Source organism: Suricata suricatta, chromosome 6, assembly GCF_006229205.1.
Source record: "Suricata suricatta isolate VVHF042 chromosome 6, meerkat_22Aug2017_6uvM2_HiC, whole genome shotgun sequence".
NCBI classification, from domain to species: domain Eukaryota; kingdom Metazoa; phylum Chordata; class Mammalia; order Carnivora; family Herpestidae; genus Suricata; species Suricata suricatta.
In genome coordinates, this window is record NC_043705.1 from 147,595,891 (window position 1) to 147,623,681 (window position 27,791).

Genomic DNA, 27,791 nt, shown 5'->3' on the forward strand with positions numbered 1-27,791 from the left:
TACGTTTTGTTTTTCTCTCTGCCTCCAAAGCCAGACTTTATAAACTCAAAGTTACACAATATACTGGAGATAGATTAGCATAAACCATCTTCAGAGGCCCATTAAAAATCCCAGACGCTTCCAAAAGGAAGGATATTATCCTGTCAATCTCCACTCTGCGTGCGGCCTCAAACTCCACTGTGAGGTCGGGGAGCGCAGGCTGCATGTGGCAGTGAGGACAGGACCCGGTGCAGACAGGCTCTTTTGCCTGGAGCCTTGGGGATTCCTTCCACGAATGGGGGCATGGTCACCTGTGGCTCAAAAGATTATATCCCTAATTTGTACACAGGGTGTGGCTGCTCCCTTCAGTCCACTCTACGTAGGCATCAACCTGCATTCACGGTGCAGGCGAAGCTGGGAGGTGGGGTGGGGGGCGCAGGAGGCCACACCACATGGCCAGGTGGCCGGGTGCCCACTGCGTCCCGGAGAGCAGGCTATGCCCTGCCAGCCTGACATGTCTCACTCTGGTCATTTTCTGAAAAACTGTAACAGACTTAATACCATTTGGCATTTAAGGACTTGCGTGACATTTTACAAAACACACAGTCCGCCACTGCGCACGTGGCCCACACCTAACAGAGGACCGAACTCCAGCAGCTGTGCGGAGCATCACTTAGGAAAGGCTCTGACCCCACCCCTGCCGTGCCAGCTGAGGGCTTTAGAAACACCCACTCTATGGCAGGAAAGCACACTCAGGCGCTTTGGGAGGCATCAGTGTTGGCAAGGCACTTTTGGGGAACGTGCTGGGCACCCCACCCTGGCTGTGACTTGCCCATGGAGGGGAGTCCAGGGGCTCTCGCTTGACGATGGGTGTGGCCGCAGGAGCTCTGCAGTCACAGCCCGGGGCAGGGGGCTGGTGACCATGCGCACACAGGTGGCGGGCAGCATCTGGCTCGGGAAGGCCGTGCACATGCTCCAGGCAGGCACAGTGTGCAGGGCGGAAGGGGGCCAGCTCCCTGCCAGGTCTGAGTGGGGCCCCGCCACTCCTGTGAGCCCCTGGCATGCTGTGCCCCAGGTGTGGGGCGTACAGGTGGTGTCTGGAGTCTGCCTCTGTTTTCAGGTGCATCCTGGTAGGGAAAGTGACCAGCTGTCTCTTGGCCACACCGCCGGCTCCTGGCCACATCTGGCTCGGGGACATGGAGTAGCCATCTGCGCCATCCTCAGGGCCAGAGTCGTTCTCCATCTTGATGGGCGCATCAAGCGACAGTACGGGGTTGCACGGGGCTCCCGAGGGCACTGGCCCCCCTCGGAACTTGGCATCCTCGGTGGAATAGCCCCCTGCCGAGAGACGCTGCCCTCTGGGCGGAGGGAGCCCGTTGTCCAGGCTCCCCAGGGGAAACGCGCAGCTGGGCAGAGGGTGCACCTGGCGCCGATCGCCGTCCTGCAAGGCTCTGCTCGTGCGGCTGGCATAGGCGCTGGGAGAGTGGCTTCCTGGGTGCCAGCCAGGTGAACTCCTGAAAGCAGTAACCCCACTGCTATGGACAGTGCCCTGAACACCTGGGCAGGACACGCAGGAGCCACGGGACACAGCGTGTATGGAGAACGGGTCACTCTTCCTGGGCTCCAGCTTCATCCTGGTGCCACCATCCTGAGCAGGTTTCCCTGTCATCCAGCTCAGGGGCTTCATGGGTCCGGGCTCCTCAAAGCAGCAACTATACGCGTGTCCTTCCCTCCGCCGCTGGGCTCCGAGGGCGCCGCCAGACACCTTCCCATGATCCTCTCCTCCTCCGTCCCTGCGGGGAGGACATGGCCCGTCAGACAGAGCAGGGATAACGACCATCGGACCCGCTTGGGGGGGGTCTCTAAGGGAGGGCACTAAATTGGTATGACACTGGCTGAACCTGCGCGGGCCTGTGTGCTGGGGCCCAGCCACACCCCCACTTTTAGCCCACCGGCGGCCGCACGACCCTGACACCAGCGTCCTCCTGTGACTGCCCCGCCCCTGGCCTTCTGATGCCCGAGGGTGCAGTGGGGAAGCAGGGAGCGGCGTGTGCCACTCACCCTGCCCCAGGGACGCATCTCCATGAAGCATGCACCATGTGTCAAGGGTCAGACACACCCAGCCCAGGCGCAGAGGGCCCCATCGAACTGTAAGACAGATAGATGCCCTCTCCAGCAGTTCCTATGAGCCAGGCCCTGTCGCCGGCATGCATGCCTCCGCCTCACAACACCTTGGGGGATCAGGGCTGGCACCTGCAGGGACAGGGGAGACGGTGCCAGGAGGCTGAGGTGGAGCCCCACAGCCACACAGCCAGGTCAGCCCTCCAAGAGGAGACCCCTGGTCGGTGGGGGGTGCTGGGAGGGGCCCCGGGGAGGAGGCGGTGGGGAGGGTTTCTGAGTGAAGGGAAGGGCAGACGACAGGGTGGTGACTGACGGTCCAGGCTTCAGGCAGAGGGTGAGTCCCCAGGTCCTGGCAGCCCCAGCTGAAGCAGCCGCCCCTGCCACCCCGCAGAGCCGTGAGGACAGCTCCCAGGGCAGGAAGTACGTTAGGTGTGCTCCGAGCGCACCGCTTTCCAAGGGCAAGGCTCGCCGCTCCGGAGCAAAGCCACCAGACCGGCAGCCAGGGGCTCTTTTCTCCCTTAACGTGCAGCTAGGCCACAGCACCACTTACTCTGCGGCCCCCTTGGGGTCAGAAATGAGGTCCGGACCGCTCCTGAGGCAGAGGCATGGGGCCCTGGCTGGAACTCGGGCCCAGCAGCCTGCATCCATCTGGGCCTTGAGCACTGGAATGTTTTCTCCAATGTTCCTCCCTGTCAGGATTTAGAGAGGGGAGCAGCAGTCACCATGAGTGGCTCAGCACAGACACCCACATGCTCTGGGGTGCACTTCCGTGGAATGCACCCCAGGGTCAGGGGGCAGGGAGAGCCCCTGAGGGACGCAGCCACATTTCCCCCATTTAAAACACATGAGATGGTGCATTTGTGAAAATACCTGCTAAGTAATTGGGTTTTCCATGCGATTCTGGTTCATACAGACTTGTGGCGGCCTTTGCTCTGTGAAGGACAGACAACAGCAAAATACATGTAGACGAAGTTTTGCTGCTGGTAGAAACTGACACCATGACCAGAGCGGAGACACAATAATAACTCACACTTTTTAATTCTTTCTAGATTGTAAAGTCTCCTTGGCTGAAAATTCCAATTCACATCACTCATCAAGCCAATAAAGTGCTAATAATTTGTTTCAGAAAAGAGACTACATAAAATGTGCTGTCATTTTTTCCTGGATGACCAGAATGAAAATAGAGTCAACTTTTGTGATTTCCAGTAATTATGTTCCATAAATTCACCACGAACACTGACTAGGGCAGTGAGCCCTCTCTCTCTCTCTCTCTCTCTCTCTCTCTCTCTCTCTCTCTCTCTCTCTCACACACACACACACACACACAACACAGAGCTCATAATCTTAGATTCTAATCAAACTCATCCTCATAGATACTATTTCACTATTTTCAAAAGAAAAAAAACAAGCCTCGGAAGTGTTAAGTCACTTCCTTTAGGCCACCTCTCTAGCAAATATCAGTGTTGGAACTCAAATCCAGGCCAATGGGCCTCAGACCACAGCTCCCTATCCTGCATGCTGGTCCCTCTCCATTCTCTGGTCACCTCTGGGGAGCAGAGACAGGAGAGCAGAGAACAGGGACCAGAGGCCAGGAACCAGAGACAGAGAAGCAGAGACAGGAGAGCAGAGACAGAGAACAGAAATGGAGAAACAGATTCTCATCCTTATCTGCAAACAAGAGGATCTGGCGACAAACTTTTTGGCACTCTGTGCGTGTTCACAAATGACTGCTAAATCCCTTGATTGCGACTTTGGAGGACAAATATTTTAGTGAGTTGGTGAATTGGCAAATAAAGAAATGTGTGCAGTGGGGAGTGAGGGCTGTCACAAAATCCCTTCAGGTACAGTTGTGAATTCCCTGTCATTAAATGACAACCGTGGGCCACCTCTCAGGGTCTGTATTTTTGGGGTGTCCCCCTAGACTGTCTGTGAGCTCAGAGGAGACAACTGGCATGGGTGTGCTGAACTCAGCTCTTGAATTCAGTTCAGAGCAGGTAGGAATTCCGAAAAACCTAGGAAGCAGAGACGTTGTCTGCTTGTCTCCTAAAATGCTGGGTGGGAGCCAACATTCCGTGCTCGAGAGTTTGTCCTCCCTTTTCTGGCTTTTGATGCTATTCCGTACGATATGATGTCTCGTATTGATGGAACTGTCCCTCCGTGCGCCGGCTGCACGGGCCTTACTGCCCTGGTCCTCGCGCACATCTGCCAGCAGCAGGTGCACTCCACTGTGGGGCAGCCAGCCTGCACTTTCCGGCGCGGGCGCCAGGGGGCAGTGGGAGCCCGCCTTGCACGCCAACCAGCGCGAAAAGCCTGAGGCTGAGGTTTCACTCTGCCTTGGTTTCAGGGCTGGAAAAACATGGAAACGAGGAACCTCAGTGTGAGTTTCAATTATGACAATCAAGCCAAAAACAGGTTAAAAACAGAAAAACAGAAAACTCTGGGTCCGCAAATGAAGGTGGGGAGTATTTCAGAGCGAGGGACGGGCAGGGGAGGGGAGGGAGAAGGCAGGTGTGGAGCCCGGTGGCCTCTGCTCAAGCGGGTCCAGGTCGGTCGTCCCAGGCGGTGCCTCTGTGGTTTGGCGCTTTCCTCCCTCGCCTGTTTTTAGTCTTCTCCCTTGGGGAGGGCGTGTTTAGGACATGTTGCATCCTGAAGAGGGGATATATGTTTATTTTTAAACGTTCCAGTAAATCACTGTCTTGGCATGCTGGCATGGCCGTCGCTCAGGGGTGGCTCTGTTCCTGGCCCTGCACTTGAGACCAGCAGCGGGAGGAGGGGGCTTGCAGACTGCAGACCCAGGCAGACCATGCCACAAGGGCAGAAGGGAGAGCCTTCTCAACGCCCCCCCCCCCCCGAATGAGGGCCCTCCTTCCACTGCAGCTGCTATCAGATTCTCTCACTGTCTAATGGTCAGCATGAATTAGTCAGGATCTGAAGCTGAAGCTTTCCCTGTTGGTGGGAGACAGGAGGGGGGCCAGGGGCTTCCCGGAGGAGGAGATGCCAGGTCTGGTCAGCATGCACAGTGTCACAGGCAGGATGCAAAACGCACAGTGAGAGCATGCTGGCAAGGAGGGTGCCCGAGGCCCCGGCAGAGACCAGTCTGCAGCTGGAAAGCTATACTGGTTTGATTTACATCAACCTGAGAGCCTAGCCCTATTCCAAGTGATTTGTCCTGAGCCCTGGGGGTCTTAGCGATGCACCCCTGCAGCTGAGGAGCTGCTGGCTTGGCTGAGCCCCCCTCTAGGGACAGTCACAGTGGGCTGGGGACTCAGAGGTCCGGCATACTGCCTCCGTAGCTGGTACAGTCACATCTCAGACATCCTGCCTCCCCTCCCCCTGCCCTTGATCTTACTTGTACTGGGAGAAAATACAAGTCACAGATGCACATTTTGAATCACTCTCGGGGCACTGAATCACAAAACACAGACATAATCTGTTCCACAAAGTATAGATGTGAATTGCCTAGAAAACTCAATTCGGAGTGTTTTCAAGCACTGAAAAGCTGAGAAAACTCAGCTGGGCTGAAGGGACAGCCACGTCCCCACCGCTGCTGGAGCACTTACGCCTCCTAGACCTGTTCCCGCACGGAGCCCTGTGCATGGATGGAGGGACAGCACAGAGGGCAGAAGGCTGCGGCCCCTGGCTTCTGAGCCCATCACCACCAGGGTTCAGGGCCCCCGCTCTGAGACTGTAACTCGGGATTAGGGGCCCAGTGATGCAGGCGGAATGTGCTGCCACCATGCACACACAGTAACTCAAGAGCGTTCTTCTCCACACGTTCTTTCCTACATCACACACTTCGCATGTCACTGCTTGCCGGCAACGAAGGAAAAATAGAAAGTTCTAAGTGCCAAGGCTGTTGTAACCGTCAGCAGCAGTGAGTTGGGCTGCATTTAAAGGGACTTTCACTCACTTTGTGTCCACTGAGGCTGAGACGTCCAGCCTGTGCTTCCCCCTCAGAAACGCACTCTTCATCTTCATCTCCGCCACGGAGGGAAGGGGGACGGGCACCACGATGCAGAACAGTGACAGCTGTGGGGGCAGGACTGTCCCTGATGGAGTCTTTCTCTTCTGTCCAAACAGGAATTTTAGTTTTCCTTGAAACTGCATTGTCTGGTGTGTTAAAGACAGAAACGAAGGTAGTTCATAGAGCAAATTAGCAACACCATCGGAGAATGCAGAACTTTCTCAGGAATACAAATGTGGAGGAAAATCTTATCCTGAGCCACTAAGGAGACACAAGCCAACAGTTGACCTCCTGGGGATGTGGAAGACAATCCAGAGGGACGCCCACCTTCCTCTGCCTCCAACACAGACTGAGCCCCCGCCGGAAATCCCGTGCCCGGCCCTGCGGAGCACTGGAGGCGCATCCCTCCCGGGGACCACGGCCCAGATGGGGAGATAGACCCCCGAGGGGCCCACAGTCTAGGGGGTGCTGGGGAGCTGGGCACTTCACGCAGGTGGGGGCAGCTCCGCACACATCCGGAGGGGCCTGCCCAGGGCACCGATGGCCGAAGGTCGCAGGAGTGCGGGGAATGGGGGGGGAGGGGCCCCGGGGTCAGAGGTCATCGTGTTGCCCAGCAGCCGCGGTGGGGGGGGGGTGAGGGCGCTGGGACTGCTGGGAGCGCCGACCCCAGGAGGCCGCATCGCAGCGGGGTCCCCGTCGCGCGGCTGCGGGGAGCGCAGAGGAGTGGGTGGGCGGGGGTCCGCTCTGCGGAGCCCCGAGGAGGCCGCCCGCGGCGCCCCTCTCGCCCCTTTGCGGAGGAGCGGGAAGAGCAACGGGAAACGGACACCCCAAGCCTCTGCTTGGAAGAGAAGAGGTGACAGAGGAAAGCCCGGGCCCGAACGGGGGCTCGCGCCAGGCTGTGGGGCGCGCCAGGAGCGCCTTGCTGAGGGGGTTAAGGACCCCCCAGTACGGGGTCTTGAGGCTTCCGCGGGGCCGTGTCAGCCCCCACCTCCACCCCGCACAGCGCGGCCGGCCGTTCTCCGGGTCCTCCCCCCCGCACAGCGCGGCCCGCGTCCCCCGGGTCCCCCCGCACCCCACGGCCGGCCGCCAGGGGGCGCGCACTCACCAGGAAGCCCGAGGTGCTGTCCAGCAGGCAGCGCACGCGGCACACGAAGCAGCGCGTCAGGAAGGCGGAGAGGTCCGCGTCCTGCTCCGCGAGCAGCCGGCCCAGCGCGGCGTCCTCTGCGCGGGGACCGGACGGGCGGGGTGGGGGGGATCGAGAGGGACGGTCAGCCCGCCGACTGCGGTGCCGCGCGCACACGCGCTCCCCCGTGCACGCACACACCCCGACTCACACACACATACGAGGTGTGCACACACGCTCCCCCGCGCCCCCGTGCACACACACACCCCCCCCGACTCACACACACACGAGGGTGCACACGCGCTCCCCCACGCCCCCGTGCATACACACGCACACCCTCCCTCGCACACACATGAGGTGCGCACACGCGCTCCCCCCAAGCCCCGGTACACACACACCCCAACTCACACACACAATGAGATGCGCACACGTACCTGCCTGCCCTGTGTGCGCATACACACGCCCCGCCTCACACACACACACAGCCCACCTCATAAACCTACACCCCACACACCCCAGCTCACACACACCCCACCACGCACATCCTGCCACACATACCCTCATACACGTACCTGCCGGCCACGCAGCCCCCCACGCCCGCCCCCTCCGTACAAATGCCCCCTTTGCACACGCCTGCCGCACCAGGTGCGCGCGCGCGCCCGCCACACCCGGCCCTCCTGCCGGTCCTTCGCAAGCACACGCACAGGCACGCGCTGCACGGAGCGCCACCGGCCCCTCCGCCCCTGCTCCCCACACACCCTCGTCCTCGTAGGCGCGGCCACCCTGACAGATCTTGCCCTCGTTGTCCGTTGCCCTTAACAACCTCATTTCGGTTCCACGGCACGAATGACAGTTGTCTAGTCGTGCGTGTTCTGAGCTTTATAAAATGACGTTGTGGGGGCGCCTGGGTTTGTTTGTTTTCCTTCACTCAACTTTGTGAGGTAAATCCTGCTGTTGCCTGAGGTTGTGGAAGAAGCTTCTCTTCAACTGTTTGCAGCTTCTGGGGACGCGTGTGGAGGGGCTGGGACCCCGTGGACACCGCCCTGCCCCAGACCCCCGTCCGCCCCACTGCCCCTCGGGGGCACAGGCGCCTGCCCCCCGCCCACGGGGCAGGGGCTCTAACGGGCAGCGGCCTCTGGACTTTCCACAGGGACGTGTGACGATGGCCAGAAGCGGAGCCGAGCCCCGCCTCACCGCGTGAGGCACCGTCGCGCCCGCCCCGCTGGACAGCGGCCCTGGAGGGGACAGGACCGGGCTCCGCACTCAGCCCGGCGCGGGCGCACGGGGCCACTGGCGGCAGTTCCTCGGGAGGCTTCCCCGAGCTTCCGCCAGCCGTTCCAGGCCTCGGGGAGGCTCACCGGGGCCGAAGACCCACCTGTGTCGGCGTGGGCGGGCTGCCCAGGCCCCGCCTGCGCCTGCCGAGGGTCCATGGCCCAGTGGAGCTGCCGGCGGAAGTCCTGGCGGTCGTCCACGTGGATGTAGTCGTAAATGTTCTGGTGCATCACGTCCGTCTGCAATATTGCAACAGTTGTTTTAACGCAGCTGCATCTGCATGCTTCAGACCAGGGACTCACAACTGAACACCTGCTCGGTTGCAGCTGTGAAGAGAAGTCTCATGGGACTGGAGGACACTTCCTCCTGGTCAAGACGTAGCAGCCTGGAATGCCAGGCCTCTGACTCGTGGGAGCAGCCCCCCCTGCTGCCCCAGCCCCCCAGTCACCCACCAGGCAGTGCCCTTGAGGGCAGAGCAGGAGGCTCAGAGATCAAACGCCTTCTGGGTCCAGGATACCCACTTTTCTCCAGGACTCGGAGAGCTCATTAAGCTGTGTGTCGATGATGTGGCCACTTTTTGTCCTGTCACAAAAGTTTATTAGGAAAGTGTCCCTAAGAAGTGTGGTGGGAACCGCCAGGTGAGACCAGAGCCATAAGGTGAGACAGAAGCTGCCAGGCGAGCTGGGGGCCGTCAGCGCAAGAGCCGGGCCAGGCCTCCTGGCCAGAGACCTCCTTCATCCTGGCTCCTCTGGGCCTGGCTGCTGCTCCCATCCATGATACCATCAGGACCTGCAGGCCCCTCGGCCTCTGTTGCTCCTCTGTCTTCCTACCTACTTGACCCTGAACACAGAGGTAGCCCTCGAAGGCACCGGGTCCATGTTGGGAAGCTGCATTTCTGGGCACCGCGACCACAACTGTTGGCAGACGTATTCTGAGTGTGTTGATAAATGATGAAGGCCACCACATCTCCCCGTTACCTTCCCCTAAGTGAAGGGTGTCACTCATTATCCGCAGGGAGAACCGGGCCCAACAACGCCCGAGTAACCTGTCCTGGGCCCTGTGCGATCTCTTAGGAACGAGTCGTTTCTAAGTTTGCATCGTTTCTCAACAGGATCATTATGGTAACTAGATGGAGGGAAAGTCCCTGAAGGACTGACTCCAGAAATAAGGCCATTTTTTAAGAAAGTAACTAGGATACTCACCCAGACTGGATGAGACCCACTACCTTTTCAAGGGGCCCTCCTCTTGCCCATAACTGCACGGCTAAGGCTCATCGGGATCCCTAATGTCAAACACGACACAACTGCAGGAAGGTGGAAAAGGAACATGACCATAACTCGAAGGCTGGACTGCAGTTACCTGTGCGCTCCTCAGTCAGAAGATGTTTTCAGAGAAACAAGTGGTCACAGAGAGGTCAGAATGCTTATTGTCCTTGGTCATTGCTGTCCATGGTCAGAGGCTCTGGATGGGAACTTGGGGCAAACAGGCAGAGACCAGCTCACAGGGCAGGTGAATGCTCCAGGCTTTCCCTCCAGCTCTAGACCTGCGGCTCCCCACTCACCGGCCAGCTCCCTCCTCATCTGGCGGCCCTGTGATCACGCGTGCCCTTCCCATAGGACGCTTTCCTAATAAACTGACATTTGGCTGAAGAGTGCCCAGATCATAGCATACAGTCTGATGAGTGAGTTCCTGGATCAGGAAACAGGCCACGACAGCCGGTCAGAGGCCCCTTCCCTCCATCCTCCTGGGGGCGGCTGTGGCCCAGACCACCCATGCTGGAGGCTCGTTATGTTTGTAAATGGAATGCTGTTCTCCAATGTCTGCTCTGCTGTTGAACGTCACTGTTGTCACATTCACCCCCGCCGTGTGTGTGGCGGTGGTTTCTCGCCACATGGGGTATCTCCTCCACCTGATTAATCCACTTGGCCCCTTCCACACGCCGCTGCTGTGTCTGAGTGTCTCTGCTGGGCTCACACCCGGGGCGGGGTTCCTAGATCAGAGGCGGCAGAGGGCCAGCATTAGTCGATAACACCAAGCGACCTTCCACGGTGAGTGCACAAATACACACGCCACTGTGGTTGTGCAGTGTCCATCCAGTCGCTTTACCTTCTGACCGACACGAGGCCTTCCCTGCCTTCTCCATCTGAGCCGTGGTGGTGGCCGCCACGCTGCCTCACTGCGGTCTTAACCTGCACATCACGAACTGATGAAATCGTGCATCCGTAGTGTTTGGTCTTCAGGTGTAAGTGTGAGCATGTGTAGGTGTCATGTGGGTGTGTGCGTGTCACCTGCTTGTGTCCTCCTCTCGAACCCCCATTGAGCTGTCTTGCTGGCTTGTTGGTTCTTCATCCGCTCTGGATGTGGGTCCTCTCCTGGGCTGTGTCCCAGCATCCCTGCCCCTGGCCTGCCTTTCTCCTCTCAGTGGATCTAACACACGATTCATGTCTTTCCTCATGGGTGGGGTCTTGCCCTCATCATTCCTCACCCATCTCCTAACTGGGTTCTGAAGCTTCTAGGAACTCCTGCCATCACCATGGTTTGAGGTATGAGCAGGATTCATTTCTTTTTAAGTTTTTTAAAAAATGTATTTATTTATTCTTGAGAGAGAGAGAGAGAGCACGAGCAGGGGAGGGGCAGAGAGAGAGAAAACCAAGCAGGCTCCACACTGACAGCACAGAGACCAATGTGGGGCTCAAACTCATGAACCATGAGATCATGACCTGAGCTGAAATCAAGAGTCAGATGCTTAACTGACGGAGCCACACAGATGCCCCCAGGATTCATTTCTTTCCCATGTGGATCCAGTTCACCCAGCTCTGTTTGTTGATGAGAACACTAATTCCCCACCACCGGCAGTGCCCCCCTTATTTTAAAATCTCACACCAGTGCACACGTGTCTGCTCTGAGCTTCCAGTTCTGTGTTGTGGGTCTGTTCATCTTGCAACAGGGTTCTATCGGAAGTCCTGTGTCCAGCACCGCTCCTGCCCCCTTGCCCCGGGGAGTCCTGACCCCGCATTCCCGAAGCTTGTCCATCCCTACCTAGAAAAGCTGCTCTGTCTAATGATAATGTCGTTATCTCTAGAACATGATCTGACATCTTTATAATAACTGGAGTCCTCTGACTCATGCATATGGCATATGGTTGTGTTTATCTGGTTCTTCTTTAATTTCTATAAATAATGTTTTATATTTTCTATGTGAGGTGCTACATACCACCTGGCTGACTCACCACTGGAAACTCGGTGCTGCTCCATCCTGCTGTAAATGGACGGCGTTTCCCCCTCCGTAGTTTGGTGAGTGGAAAAGACCATGCTGACCTCCGAGTCATAGTCCCCGCGGGAAGTCAGTGAATTATTATTCATTGGGGCACCATCAGTCAGTTACTCTCTGGGGAGCTTTAGGGGGTGACCGCGTGCTTTGCAGAATCCCAGAGGCTATGTGTCCCTGGGTGTCCTGTTCACGTCCCCCCACGCCTTAGTTAATTGATGGAAAGGACATGTGGCATCACCATGGAAGAGGGGTCTGTGGCTTAACCAAAACACAAGGTAGACCAGTGGCAAGGGGCTAATAAAACCAGAAAAGACACTTTGGACGCAGGCAAAGTTAGAGACGCAGGCAGTGTGAGTGCGTTTTAGGGTGGGGCAGCAGAGGTATGACGCTTAGACTGCCCTTGGTCTCCCTCAACCTCCCAGAGTCTGCTCCCTAAAAGTGGGGCCAATAAACAAGGAAGGTGGGAAATATGACAAGAGGTGGAGAGAACAGTAGAATAACTATTCAAATAGTACGTAAACAGGGGCGCCCGGATGGCTCAGTCGGTTGTGTCGGGCTCTTGATTTTGGCTCAGGTCATGATCTTATGGTTCTTGAGTTCAAGCCCCACATCCGGTTCTGCGCTGACAGGAGGAGCCTGCCTGGGAGTCTCTCTCTGCCCCTCCCCCACTAGCACGCGCACGCCTGTGCTTGTGCGCATGCTCTCTCTCTCTCTCTCTCAAAATACAGTTTTTAAAAAGTGGAAAAACGAACACGGCTTTGGTCAAGTAAAGCCAGCCTTTATTTTAGCTACAAACCACCATTTCTGGAGCTAGCCCCAAGGCCAGGATCGGTTTTTTACACCCTCATCCCAGCAGTCCTCCTCTTTACTTTGTGTGCAAACTGCACGCACATCTGCTACCTAGCCTGTGGGATTCTCGACTGCGCCGATGCCCTTGCCCTCTTCACGCGGAGACAGATGTCCCCCAGCTGCCAGCCTGGGAGAGAATGGACCGCTTCTTGAATCAATAAATGTCAACAGAAACCAAAATATGCATCTAAAACCTAGTCGTTCTCAAAATGACTGCTGAACCTGAAGACACTGGAATAATTGGTCCCTGACTTTGGTTAAGTATTTTGCATAAGTAGTTCACAACAGCACAAAGCTGTTCTAATATTTTCCCAAAATATTTTACATAAATAGAGGCAATGCTTGATTTAATGGCATTTGGAAACAAATTCCTTATAATAAAAGGCAAAACTTTATTTTACATCTAGTACTTGGTGGAAAATAACCAGGCTCCAAGAAAACTAGTGAGCATGTTCAGACCTGGGATCAAAGCTGCCCCTCAGGACACCTGCACTTGTCACTGAAGCCACATCCTGGACTATGGCGAGAGGCCGGCAGCTCTGGGTGTGTCTAGAGAATTCAGAAGGCAATTCAGCAGACAGTGACAGGAACTAAAGGGAATTCTGAGCATGGAAAAGGCAGCCCAGACCATGTTTCTCTAGAATCAGACCCTGCACATGCAATCGAGGAGACAAAGACAAGAGATTTTGCCATCTGGGGGCTAGAATCACGTAGTGTCCACAGCCCAGTGCCGGCCATCTGTAGGACCCTGAGCTACACGCCGCACAGGGGGCACCGAGGCCAGAGAGCCGGGCCAGCAAAGCAAACTTGAGAGCGCACACGGGAGGCGGCCGAGTGGAGGAAGGGCCTCCGCGGGCACTCATCTGTCTGGGGCGGTGACGCATTCCCCACCACCTCAACCCCCCCACACCTGCCCCACGCATCTGCAGGAGGTGCAGGTGGACACGAGGACACAGTGACGGAGCCCTATTGTCACCCACTGCCAGGAGCAGCCAATGGGAGATGCACCCGGGCCATCTCCGTGTGGCAGGCCTGGTGGTGGGGACGCCTCCCCCTGACTGTCCCCAGGTGCCATGCACAGTGCCCTGCACATGAAGGAAGCAAAGTAGGCTCAGAGAGAGCAGAGCTGGGGTTCCGGCCTGTGGGGTGCCAGGATGCCCCCGGGAGCGCCTCTTGGAGGTCACGCCCGGTTTACTTCCTCCCCTTGCCTCGTGCTGGCCCTGTCTGTGGGGTCCTTGCCGGAGCCACACACCCATGCACTGCAGGGGCGAGTCCAGGCCACAGGGTCAGCTGTCACCAGAGGCTGCCTGGTGGATGAGTGGGTGTGCGCACGGTGGCTGGCCAAAGACTGCCCAGGGGCCAGCGGCAGGGAAGAGGCCGGGCGGGCCAGGGTGTGTCCCATTGGGTCCCAGGTTCAGGTGGAGGAGAGCAATGCAGAGGCGTGTGGGAGACAGATTGCTTCTCAGACTCGTGCAGTGAGAGCCACTACAGCTTGGGGAATGATTCAAAGCGACAGTTTTCATGGTAATTAGACCAAATGCTCCAATTAGGCCCAGGGGCATCATGCAGACTTGCATTTTCCTGCGTCAGGGACCCACGTTCCCAGATCTTGGCTTCCACTGCCCTTTGATTCTGGGCATCCCCTTGCTTTTCCACCCGTCCAGTGAGATCTTCGCTAGTAACTCCATGTACTGCCTCTCAGCTCCTTTCATCACTTGGCTCTGATCCCGGATCCTGCACACATTTCCCCTCTGCTGGCGCTGGCACTCTGGGCACTGCAGGCGGGCAGCCAGGCCCTTCGAGTGTCGGCCACGCCCAGGCCGGGACCGCCTGCAGGTAGCCTCCCCCAGGGTCTGGCCGGCGTCCCCGTGGGCACTTTCCTGCTAGCTAGCCCTGGCCTGGGGCACCTCGATGACTTCTCCAGCACCCAGGGGCCATGGCCTCACCCTCGCCAGTGAGGGAGTCTCTAGAATGTGCTCCTTGCTGGGCTGCCCAGCCTCCTGTGGACCCAGTGGCCCCCCAACTCGCTGTGTCTCTGTCCACGTCTGCGCCCCCGTGTTGCTGATCCTGTGTTATTAATGATTCTTCATACTCACCTTACATTAATTCTTTATGTTAAACCACTCAGATCATTTCACAGTTTCTGTCTCCAAACAGGACCCTGACAGACAGATACACTGTATGCCTCACTTTCCTCGGTTCCGTATTGTCTTTCTCTAATCCGCCTGTTTGTGTGTTGAATGGAGTGTGTTTGTAATTTTGCATGATGAAGCCATTTGCAGAGGGGATTTCTTTATGGGGATGGCTATGGCCATGGCCCTGTGGCTAAAGGTCACGTTTGTGCTTTCTGGTGTCGCATGATCTCATCTGTCCACCACTGGCTCTGGACTTGGGGGCCTGTACTACTCAAGAGTGCAAATTTCGGGGTGCCAGGTGGCTCAGTTACTTGAATGTCTCATTTCATCTCGGGTCATGATGTCACAGTTTGTGAGTGCAAGCCCCTCGTCGGGCTCTGTGCTAACAGCTTGCAGCTCGAAGCCTGGAGCCTGCTTCAGATTCTGTCTCTGTCTCTCTGCCCCTCCCCCACTCACACTCTTGTCTGTCTGTCTCCCCCCGCCTTCTCTCAAATATAAATAAACATTAAAAATTTAAAAAAAGAGCGTGAATTTCAATTTGGACTTAAAGCTCAAACTTTAGATTTCTCATGAATGACTTCCTTCCCTTTCCAGAGGAGTTTCCTTTTCCCTCCCTGGGCCCTGGGTGGGCTTTTTATTTATTTTTTTTATTGCACCTTTTCTTGGAGGAGGATCCAGTGTTTGATGGGTCTCCATTCCAGAGCCTTACACAATGTCTGGAATCATCCAGCCTGGGCAGGCCTGTGCCAATGGACCCAATGCATTATCTGCACATCAGTAAGGGCATTTCCAGAACAGTTTCCTGAATGTGCCCCATATCTGAGGTTTCCGACAGTGATGCCGTGGCAAGGTCAGAGCCAGCAGAGGTCACTGCCCAATACACTTGTGACACCCTGGACACTCTTATATGTCTCTTGTGACCTCAAGCCCTACACAAAGCTGGGATGTGGAGATCCTTCCTGATAAAAGCTGCAGAATAAGAAAAACCTGATCTGACAAACGTTCAGGGCTGAGGCAGTAAGCGTGCGCGAGGCGGCGGGCCCCACCACGCAGCCGGCTGAGGAGACTTTACCTGGTGGAAGCCCAGATAGTCCACAATCGTTGCTGACGCGTAAAATATCATGCCTTCTGCACTCACGACCAGGGCAAAGCCATCGAGAGACTAGAAGAGACAAGAACTTAAGTTGGCTCCTGCATACGTTCTCAAATCTTCACAGTGAGAAAGTGCAAGCATTGTTTTTGCTGCATTTTCAACCATTTCTTCCATTCTGTAGTCTGTACTCATAACCTCCAGAAACAACCACTTTTAATTTATTTATGACCATTTTGCAATAGGTCCCAAGTTTGCAGATGACGGGAAATTGATCACGGTTTATAAGCCTCCACACTTGTGCTCTTCATTCTCTAATGATTATAAAACTCATGTTGTACAAAATATAAATGTCATCATGACGACGTGAGACCCCCCCAGTCCCTGGACCAAAACAGGAGACTTACTTCACTACATGGACTGTCCCTGTGCACGCACTTTCTTCCAGACTATGTTCTGATTTTCCTAAGAGTTTTTATCATGAAAAATACCAAACTCAATCAAGTGCTATTTCTACATCTACTAAAATAATCACACAACACTTCTTTAGTCTATTAATGTGGTGAATTTCATGGTAGATTGCTGACAGTGAGTCATTCTTGCACATTACGGGATAAGCCTTCTCATAATTGTCAGTGTGCTCTGTAAATCACTCCCTTCTCTTAGGAGACGTTCACCTGTATGGGAGGAAAAGCTGGCCTACGAGCGTCTCTCTGTATTTGGTGTCGAGATCACTGGACATGAGTCAGGCCCCCCTCTCTCTTTTCCATTCCTGGACCTACTTATTTAAGGCAAGGGTAACGTGCTCGATGAAAGTTTGGTTTCGCTTCCAGGAGTGTCCAGCTTGGAGCTAATGGGGAGATGGCAAGTGGAAAGGGGCGGGTGTTAGCACCATGTCAGTTTACGGAATGGTTATTAGTGTGTCCAGATTTTTAGTTTTTTTCTGATATCAATTATAGCATCTTAAAATATTTTCTAGCAGTGCATCCATTTCCTCTTGATTTTTAAATTTGTTAGTGTATGTTATTCATAATATTTTTAAGGTTATTAAATCTGTTATGTCCATAATTATTTGGTGTGCATGTGTGTGTACAGAAAAGTATGGCATGTGGCTCTGCGGTACATGACTTCAAATCTTTATTCGGAAAGCCAGCTTTGCAGCTCCATCCTGCAGCGATGATTTCCCAGAACCACCAGTAGTGAAGATGCACAAGAGAGCGTAGCCACGGATTTACATGATCAGTAAGCATTTCATCTATTTACCTATCTATCATCTATCTATCTATCGTCATCTATCATCATCTATCTATCATCTTCTTCCTGCTCATCATCATCATCATCACGATAAAGAAAATGATCACTCACACTGCGCACATCCTCATGTGTATCAGGGACCCTACATGGAACATCTCAGTCGATCCTACGCCACCTCCATGCGGAGGAGGTGTAACTCTATTGGCCAGTGCAGAAGCTGCAGGTGAGGGGGCCGTCCAGGCAGTGGGGTTCACAGATATTACACTTTTTATCTTTAAAATACAGACATTCAGAGACTTTAAATTAACTTCTATGAAGTTTGTGGTTATTGACAGTGTACCACAATACTCATTTCCTTTAATTCTTGACCATGTGGGATATTTTTTCTTTTCAAAGTTTTGCTAATTTGTTAAGTGATAAATTATTTTATTATTTATTATAATGTTCATTTCTTTGATTATTAATAGGATTGATATTAATGAGCTTTCATTCACAGTTAGCCTGTAGTTCTTTGGCAAACTGCTCATGCACATACATCATTGGCTTATTTTTCTATTATGGTTTGTAAACATCATTTCCTAAGAGCCTTCAAACTGCTAATATTGAAGATCTCTAGACACCCTAGTGGAGTGGCAGCCACCTAAACCCAAAGACCCTCGCTTGCAAATGATGGGAAATAACAAGAAGAAACTACACAAATCCGGGCGCTTGTCGTGATGAGCTGGTAACTTGCAAGGACATATTAGCAGAAAAGAGAGAATGAAATTCCAGTGGGCTAGGAAAGGAAGAGAGTGTAGTTTCTCCTTAGGAAACCAGCCAGTTAAATCCAGTATATATAGGAGAAAGAAAAAATAAAAACGATTGAGAAAAGTCAATGATATTGTTTAAAATTGTCAAATAATGAACATCATCAACAAAGTCAAATTTGGTTCTTTGAAGAAATTAATAAAATTGATAAACCCCTAGCAAATTTTATCAAGAAAAATACAAATTATTGACACCAGGGATTTAAGATCATGACCGAGCCAGGCACTGGGGTGGTCGGTTGGTTAAGCATCTTATTCTTAGTCTCAGTTCAGGTCTTTTTCTTTGATAACAAATTCAAATTTTTTTAATTTATTCATTTTTGAGAGGGGCGGGGGAGGGACGGGGAGGAACAGAGGATCTGAAGTGGGCTCTGCACTGACAGTAGAAAGCCCCATGTGGGGCTTGAACTCACAAACATGTTCTGAGCCTAAGTCGGATGCTTAACTGACTGATCCACCCAGGTGTCCGTCGGCTCAGGTCTTAATCTCAGGGTTGTGAGTTTGCGCCCCTCATTGGGCTCCACACTAGTCATGGAGCCTACTTAAAAACAACAAGAACAACACAAAAACCTTCCCACAAAGAAAACTCGAGACCCAGATTTAAAAAAAAAAAAACCACGCACAAACTGCCTAGGAATAAGCCTGTTATAAGATGGACAAGACCCAAATAATCCAGGAGGTGTGCCGTGTTCCTGGACTGGAGGACCATACGGGGTAGAGCCCAGTCTCCCTGAATCGGTCTATGGATGTGGTGCAGTCCCTATCCCAATCTCAGGAGGGGTTCTTCTCTTTGCCGAAATTGTCAAGTTGATTCTAAATTTTATAAGTGCGAAGGGCCCATATTTGCTAAAGCAACCATGTGAAAGAAGAACAGAACTGGAGAACTTAGGCTGACTTCATGACTTAGCGTAAAGCTGTGGGAACCAGGACAACATGGCGTTAATGTGTCTGGGGCGGCTGGTTGTCTGTATGGAAAAAATGAACACGACTCCTATCTAATTCCACAAAAATTAATTCAAGACATAGTTTAGGCCTAAAGATAAAACCTCATAATCATAAGGTTTCTAGAAGGAAACAAAATGCCTTCATGAGTTTGGAATAGGCAGATTTGGATAGGACACAAAAACACTAGCCCTTCATGGAAAAACTTGATAAATTGGACGTCATTAAAAGACCATTTAAAAATGAAGAGACAAGCCCCAGGGCAAGGAGACACTCGTCACAGCACACTGACAGAGGACTTCATCCAGAATATTTAGAGTCTAGAAATCAATAGTGAAAAGATGAATGACCAATATTTTAAATGGGCAAACGACTTGACCAGATACTTTACCAGGGAGATGGAAGGCTGCTCTATCTACGGATGCAAATGTGTCCACATCGTTAGTCATCAGGGAAATGCAAATAAACATCACATTAAGAGACCATTTCACAAACACCAGGATGGCTACAGTCAAAACATGGACAACACGAGATGTTGGTAAGAATATGGACCATCGCCAGGAAGAACGTAAAATGGACGATCACGTTGGGACCTGTGTGGCGATTCCTCAGACATGAACATGCATCTCTCCCGTGACCAGAAGGCCTGCGCTAAGTGCTTAGTGAGATGGGGGAGCGCACAAACAGCCCGACAAGAATGTTCACAGGGGCCTCCTTCCCGTCAGTCACACTCTGGAGATACCCCAGCCTCTGCCAGCCCCGCAACGGCTATCGCACAGGGAAAAAGAGCGCCCTGCTGACCATGGGCCTCCCTCTATTTATACGGAGCCCGGGAGCAGGCCAAACAAACCAATGGGGAACACGCGTCTCTCCCGTGACCAGAAGTCCTGCGCTAAGTTCCCTGGTGGTGGCAGAGGGAACCAAATTAAACAAAATAGGAGAAAGTTACAAATAAATTTGAAACCCTAAATAAATGTATGTTATCCTAGGAAAAGATGATGTACCCATCAGAGACAGAAGCTTTACATGACTGATTTCCGTAGAAGAAACGAGAAGTTACCAAGGAACCAGCCCACAGAGATGCACCAGGCCCAGATGGCTTTAACATGTACCTGCACCAGGTCTTAACGGTCAGATCACGATGCCCCATAAACGGTCCCAGAGCCCAGAAAGCGAGGGAAACGTTCTGATTGTTTTTAGAAGAACAACACTGACACTTAACTCTGATCAAAGAAAAGTACAATGAAAATAAAATTATGGACCTTTAGTTACCGATTTGAATGTACAAATAAAATATTAGCACACAGATTCCGATTTCACATTAAGGAAATAGAATGCACATGACCAAGTGAAATTATTCCAGAATGCAAGGTTGACCCAACATACGGAAATCTGTTAGCTTAATACACATCACAGATCTCTGGGGAAAAGTCTTATAATTATCTCCATAGATGGTAAAAAGATTTCCACAAAATTCAACATTTATTCTTTATAAAAACTCTTAAGAAAATAGGAATTATAGGCACATTCTTAACACAATAGTGGCGGGGGGGGGGGTATGTGTTATTCTGAAGTTACTAACTTCCCAGGAAAACATTCTAGGGGTTTCCAGTAAGATCAGGATGCAAGACAAAGATATCCATGATCCTCCATTTCAGGGTGTGCAAACTACAGCCCCAACTGTGGTCTGTCATTTGGTTTTGTAAATAAAACGTACTAGGGCACGGCCACACTCACGCACCACTCGCTGTCCGCGGCCACGCTGGAGTTCCAGCAGCGGAGCGGAGTAGTTGCAACCATGTGGCCCGCAGAGCTGGAGGTGTTTGCCATCTGGCCTTTTAAAGAAAGCGCTGGCTGACTCCTATCTACAGTGACACCGTCGGATGGCGGTGTCAGCTGCGGTAAGATGAGAAACCAACAGGAGGCACAAAAACTGGGAAAAATAAAATGGTCTGTTTGCAGATGCTATCACTGTGTATCTGGAAAACCCTAGAAAGCCAAAGATGAAATAACTCAAAAAAAAAAAAAAAGAATTCAGAAAGAAAGCAGTATATAAAATTAAATGCCATTTCCAACAATCTTTACATACTAGAAAAATGACCAAATTAGAGGGCATGATGATCGATAAAACCCCATTTACAAACACATCAAAGAAGATGTGTTTACTTTATAAATAAACTTGACAAGAAAGTGTAAAACACAGGGGCAGAAAACTTTAAAACCTCTCAAGACACAAAACTATATTTGAGTGGATGGACAGACATCCTTTGTTCCTGGACAAGGCGATGCAGCATTGTGAAACGCCCATTCTGCCTCAGCGAACCCAGCAGACTGCCGCCCGGTTCACGGAGCAGGCGGGTCGGCGCCAAGTCCAGGCGGGAAACAGGCGACAACAGCTACAAAACACAGGAAAAGCCAGGAGGGTGGCCTGTGTCGTTCACATACCGACGTGGCTGCCGGCCTCTTAGTCACAACGCCTGGCGCTGATGTGAGTGACTGCGGGCAGCCCGGGCAGGGGGCTGCGTAGGGAGGCCAGACACGGGCCCCAGCTCAGGCGGCACAGGAAGCAGGTGTCACCCGAACTGCTGGGACAAAGATGGGCTTCTCAATAAATGATGCTTTGTCAAGCTTTTGTTTTTATGCTCTGTGTTTGTCCGTCTGTCTGATCAGGCCTGGAGAGTCATCCACAAGGTGACGTCTGCCCCTTCAGGTTATCGGGTTGATGAACTGACAGTGGCTCCTGAAGCTGGGCATCACCTTTTCCCACGGCCACCACGGCTCCTTCTTGCTGTGGCTTTATTTAGAGTTCTCTCATCTAGTGCCACGAGGAAATGAGTTGATTTCTCCTTTGTGCCCTCCATCAGGCCTCAGTGCACGGCTTTCTGACCTCACAGAAGTTAGCTTCCACCCTCTGTCCTCCTGCTCTGTGGTCTGGAATGGCTTGGGGAACTTGGTTTTCTAGATTTAGGTTTCCTAAAACTTGCTTGTAGAAACCAGTGGGTCAGACACCCCCACCCCTAGCTCCGCCCTCCTCACCAGTGTGACCTGACTCTGTTCAGAGTAACGTCACATGTGCCCACAAACAGTCCCCTCCCAGATGCCACAGGGCACCAGCTGGCTTCTGGGGAGCCTCCCTGCTCTGCCCTGGCGCGCTCCTGCATGGATGCAGCTGGCCGCACGCAGAGGATGGAGCTGGCCAGAGACCCCCGACATCGTGACCCCCGCTCCAGCCCTGACTGCCAGCCTCTGAGGCGCTGTGGTCAGACCTCTGTCCACGGAGCCACACAGCCTGTCCACAGCGAATGTCTTCTTCTGGGTGATGCTTGTCTTCTGTTTGCTCCCTACTTTGTTTTCAGATAGCATGTGGTAGGTTTTCTGTCTTCTTTCAAGGTACAGTGTGACTCTCGCCTCAGATGTGTATTTTCTGTGTTGGGGGTAGAGGTGTAGGAAGAGGGCAGCTGCCTACCGGAGCGAGTGTGTTCTAGCATGTTCTAGGGGTGGGGCGATGTCACATGAAGGTCCCAGGAAAACCCTTGGGGCAAAGGACAAGCCCTTCCAGCGTCACGCGAGCCTGCTCTGCTACAGAGCCATACATTCGGCCACTGAGGTATCATTCAGAAAGGGAAAGTCACAGCCCTCGTGAAAATGTGAAATGAACAGTTGCTAGAGGTCTTCTTCAAAAGAGAAATGCAGGAGGACGTCAAAACCAGCCCAAAAAGCACTCGAGAGGCTAGGTTTCACAGGCAGTTAGGATGAGATTTCCGATGCGAAATGGCCTCCTCCAGACAGTCCCGGAGTGGCCTGGCTCCTCTGTGACTCAGTGGTTTGGACACTGCACACCCACCGGGACAATGACTTCACAACAGGACTCAGACTTTGTGCTGAATTTTCTGGGCAAGAAATCCCCGTCTCCCACAGCCCCACAGCCGTGGCCGAGGACTTCACTGGTCCTCGCAGAGCCCCCAACCCCTGAACCCCAACATACTTCTGAGGAACAGGAAATTGACCCCGTAAAACACAAGTGTCCACCAAAACATCTCTAAGAATCAAACAAATTGCGCCACCTGTCATTTTAATGAATGTCCAGCCCCAGAGAGAAGTGTGTGGTCCCACTATCTTAACACCTTCGAGTGGTGAATGGAAAGTCCAGTATCTGCCCAGAGCTCATCCTAGGGGCTACTTGAGAGTGCGTAAATGTGCCTAAGTCAGGCGCTGGGGGCTCAGTCAGTTGAGTGTCTGACTCTTGATTTTGACTTAGGTCACGATCCCAGGGTTTTGGGATCGAGCCCCATATCTGAATGTTGTTGGGAGCCGCAAAGATTTCAGCTGCTTGGCCATTTACTAGCCGGATATGTCACTCCCTGAGGAGAGTTGCAAATAGGCAGGGGAGCGCCACTCCCTGTCAGAGAAGCCAGAAGATCAAAGATCAACCGCCTGCAGGCAGGGTAGCATCAGCCCCTCAGGCGCTGTGCTAAAACACTTTAGTCTGGTTCCTCTTTTACTCCAGCCTTAATCCCTTAACCCTGTTTCCTAGCAACCGACCTAGGTCAGCTGCCTTGTTTTCCCGCCTTGAAACCTTTATAAGATAGGGTGTTTTCTCAATAAAAGGAGAGGCTTGATCGGAAACCGTGTGTTGTGTCTTCACTCTCTGCGTCTCCCTCCTGCCCTGTTTTCTCTCCCTCCCTCAGGATCAAGAACCCGCAAGGATATTCCACCCTGCTGGATGGGGCAGGACACGACAGAATGTGAAGTCTGCTTAAGATTCTCTCTGTCTCTCTCTCTCTCTCACCCACCCATGCTCCCTCTAAAATATAAATATAAATACACATCTGCCTATCTCCCTGCCCCACTGCTTGTTCTTGGACACACAGTATTTCGGCGGAGGCACCTATGAACATTTGGAATTTATCTGTTTATATCATTTATCAACAGACCCGCCTTCACTGCCTGAGACGTGGAGTGTGGAAGCCTGTGACGACATTTAAGCATGCTGCTGCCCCACGGGGTGGGGGCCTGGCTCAGAGGAAAGGGACACCACTGTGCCAGCTCCAGACACTTCGCCACGGAAGAGTGGGGGCCCCTTTCTGCCTGCATGTGACCTGGCCCCCTCCTGCTCCGTGCCCAGCTGAGGCCCTGGGGGCTGGCACCCATGGGGGCAGTGGGTTCCAGAGAGGCAGGGCCGGGAGAACAGGCTGGGACCACCCACTTCCCGTGCAGTGATGGGGACGCCCAGGTAAGGCAGGGCACTGTCCCACAACGGCTCACACCCACCACGACGGCCCTGCAGCCCCACCCCTGAAATCTAGATGGAGGTAGGTGGGACCACGCGGGGATCCGCAGAGGGGTGGCTAGGAGGCCATCGATTCTGCTAATGGACCATCAGACCATTTGTTGTCACCACTACAAGGTGAGAACCTAAGCCAATGGCAGGCCCTGAGGTCAGGTGACATGCTCGAAGGGTGGGCAGTCAGACCAATTGCCATGGGGTGCTGGTGGCGGTGACCTCGAGGGGCCTGGCAGGCGGAGGGCTGCCCCAGCCCCTCCTGGAGCAGCCAGAGAAGACAAGGGGTGTCGGCCACTCCGCCTGCCCCTTGAACAGCCTCTCCCCGTGTGGAGGCAGCTGCGCCCTGATGGTGCCCTGCTGATAGCAGTTCAAAGACCGAATGACGGTTCAAGCTCAAGTATATAAAACGCCTTCTTAAAAAAGATTTTATAAGATTAGTCACAACCAAAAACAACTTTAATTTTAACTTAGAAGGCAGAAATTTTTTTAAAAAGAAAGGAGACCATAAAATGCTGTTTGCCGAGTCATATGGATTCAATATCGGGTTGACGTTCTGGTCCAGAATCCTCATGCCAAATACTTCTACACATGTGGGACCGTCTCTCAAATATGCATCGCCAACGCTTGTTTTCTCCCGGTCTCTTTTTAATCCTACAAGAGTTTTGTGTTTTTTCAAACATGGTACATGGAAAATGAGGTCACTTTTCCAAGTGGAAAAAAGGATTTGGTCCCAAACTTAAAACCGAACTTTTTTTAAGGGGCAAAAACATCACACCTCTGTTCAATCACTGCATGTCACGAAACATGCACCTGCCACGTAGGAGGCAGCGAGGGTCCGGGGGGAGGGCCTGCAGTGCCCGTGCCTCCCAGGCCACTGGCCCCGCCACCCACAGCCCCTCTGCGGGGATAGAGGCGGACATCTGAGAAGTCTGGACTTCCCCTGGCAAGCCCGGTGCACATCCTGATCTCGTCCAGTCCTGTGGCAGAAAAAATAGCCAGCACGTACTTCAAAGATCGGTTTGTCAAGGTCACAGAAAATGGAACAATTCTAACAGCCCCTCGTCGCTCCTCCCTAGAATAAAGGGATGTGGGGAGCCAAGCACTCCCCTGAGAGCCGTAGCCATGGCGACGGAGCAACAACACAAGGCCCAGCCCGCGCCAGTCACGCGAGCGGGCACCGGGCAGCTGCTCGGCCTCGCTGGAGCCAGATCACTCGCGGCCTCTCCATGGGGCCTGCGTGCGTGCGAGGGAGCGGAATGACTGGCTGTTTATAGATCCCACAAACAGTAAACTCAGCCTTGAATTTCTGCCACGAAGCAGCAAGAGTGCCTGAAAACAGCTCTTGAAAGATGCGGTTGGCTGACCTTGGTGGGCCCACAGAGATGGAGGCAGGTGCAGACCCCCGGCCCCTCGCTCCAGCCCAGGCCTGGCCCTGGTCAGTCCACTGCCCTGGGCTCCCCGAGGCCTTCTTCTCCATGGGAGCCACTTCTCTGCGGCAGACACCAGGGGAGGGGAGGCGCCAGGACAGGGCAGGTGGGGTCCTAGGCTATCAGCAAGAACAACCGCCCTGGAGCCATCCCAGGCGCCCTGTGCCCAGTGGGAGTGGGGCCCGGAACCAGGGGCAGGCTGCCACGTCAGACGTCACTTCCTTCCCTTCGCTGGCACAATGCTGCTACTTCAAAGACACATCAACCATGTGCTGCCTTTTCAGCTGTGCAACCTTGGGCAAGTTAATGAACCTCTCCAGGTCTCAGTCTCCTCATCTGAAAAATGGGAACGACAGCGTCCCAAAACAAGCCCTGCCCAGCATAGAGTAAGCATAGAGTCCATAGTGTACTAGAATCCTTCGTATAATTAGAATGCAAGATCTTGTGCTGGACATGTGATTTGATACCAGAAGTGTTGAAATCATTTCCTAAAGTGAGAACAAAGCCTATATTTTAAAACTGGGATCTACTTCCTGAGTACAAACATCTTAGTGTGAAGTTTGGTTCATGAGAAGCCAGCCCAGTAAGGGACAATCAATCAATAGACACTGCTGATGAGTCTGAGGGTCCGTCTGGAGGGGGCAGGCCCATCGTCACAGGCATCCTGACGGCTGGAGGCTTGCACCCACTGGCCCTGAAATCTCTGACCTCACTCTGCGAGTGTGTCCTAGACCACCAGCGTTGGCCTGACTACCGTGGGTCACTCCAGACCTTCTGGGTCAGAGCCTGCCTCGGACAAGTTCCAGACCTTTCCTCCACACGTGGGCAGCTGCACAGCCAGGAGAGCCTGATCCAGCTTTGCCCTGTTTGCCCCCCACCACCTGCGAACAGTAGGAAGGAGGGGGTGGTGCTGGGGCCTGGGGCGGCTGGGGGATAAGGCCCTTGAGGCAGAAAACCACCGGCGGGAAGGAGAGCCGCAGGGCGCGGGCGGCCTCCTCGTGAGGGGGAGTCAGGGTCTGAGCTGGGCCGGCAGCGGGCACTCCCCCAGCGTGCCCGGGGTGGGAACAGGCGCTCTAGCATCCAGGTGACAGGAAGGTTCTCAGCTTCCCAGAGGTTCAGCTGCTGCCCCATGAACCCAGGATGACCCAGAGCTCGCTGGAAGGTCCTCACAAATGCCGGCTCCTCCCATAGTAATTAAAACCCCACATGATGACTCAGGGTTGCCCTTTCTCAGTGCTCCACAGATTCAAACACTGAAATGGTGAAGTGAACACGAGTTACAATACATGGTGTCCTAAGTAAGCATGGCCCATGCTCCTTCCCTGGGGTTTCCCTACCAGAGGCTGGCTCAGTCCCCTCATCTTGTGCTGAAATCACCTGCTGGGGACCCTCTCAATGACTGTGAACTCAGTGGGGGCAGGACCTAGAACACATGGATCTAAGCCTATTAGAGCCTACAAGAGAGTAGGACCACAGTGAGCACAATGATCTCTAAGTGAGAGGGACCCAGTGAGCCCAACTCAGTGGCTGAGGATAGTCAGGGGTTCATGGTACACGGTCAGGAGTTCATAGTGGATGGTCGGGATTCATGGTAGATAGTTAGGATTCATGGTGGATGGTCAGGTGTTCATGGTGGATGGTCAGGATTCATGATGGATAGTTAGGATTCATGGTGGATGGTCAAGGGTTCATTGGAATAGTCAGGGTTCATGGTGAATGGTTAAGGGTTCATGATAGATGGTTAAGGATTCATGGTGGACAGTTGGGGATTCATGGTGGATGGTCAGAGGACAAATGGTGGATGATCACAGGCTAATAGATGGAAGGTGGGTTCACAGTGGAGAATCCTGATGATCTAAAAAGCCACAAAAAGGCCAGGTCTAGTCAGGCCCCGGTCACCTGACCCATCCTCAGAGATGGGGGCCAGAATCCATGTCCTTCTGACCCCATAGGGAGGCCACTGGGTGGGTAGAAGGCACAACCTCATGGGCCAGGGCAGGACAAGGTTGCGAAGTGACCCAAGCTGGTGGGCAGAGCCCTCAGGTCAGCCTGGTACACTCCATGCACACTGTCAGACTGGCAGTGGGGCCCACAGAAGGGAAGGTGGAGGGCTGGATGAGAGGGGCAGGAGTGAGGCTTGCCCTCCTGGCATGAGGCCTCTGCTTTCCATGCTTATTTACGTCCGGTGAGCCCCTGAAAGAAACTGAAAGGAGCTTCAGAAGCGTGGGTCCAGCAGGTACAACAGAAGATAATCAAAGGCAGATTCCTTGGAGCA

The 27,791-nt window shown here is 53.5% G+C and overlaps 1 protein-coding gene across 5 annotated transcripts in view; it reads right to left on the reverse strand.

Moving 5' to 3' along the window:
- Positions 1-533: 533 nt before the first annotated feature.
- AHRR (aryl-hydrocarbon receptor repressor) overlaps positions 534-27,791 on the reverse strand; it is a 69,765-nt gene continuing 42,507 nt past the window's right edge. For 4 of the 5 annotated variants that reach the window (XM_029941128.1, XM_029941124.1, XM_029941126.1 and 1 more), the window contains 7 exons: positions 15,786-15,875; positions 8,563-8,698; positions 7,170-7,285; positions 6,011-6,210; positions 2,971-3,032; positions 2,651-2,789; positions 534-1,772 (listed from right to left, as the gene is read on the reverse strand). In XM_029941128.1, coding sequence (XP_029796988.1) covers positions 713-1,772; positions 2,651-2,789; positions 2,971-3,032; positions 6,011-6,210; positions 7,170-7,285; positions 8,563-8,698; positions 15,786-15,875 — 1,803 coding nt within the window. In that variant the 3' untranslated portion in view covers positions 534-712. The remainder of the gene's footprint in view (positions 1,773-2,650; positions 2,790-2,970; positions 3,033-6,010; positions 6,211-7,169; positions 7,286-8,562; positions 8,699-15,785; positions 15,876-27,791) is intronic. The other variant, XM_029941129.1, reaches the window with a different exon arrangement.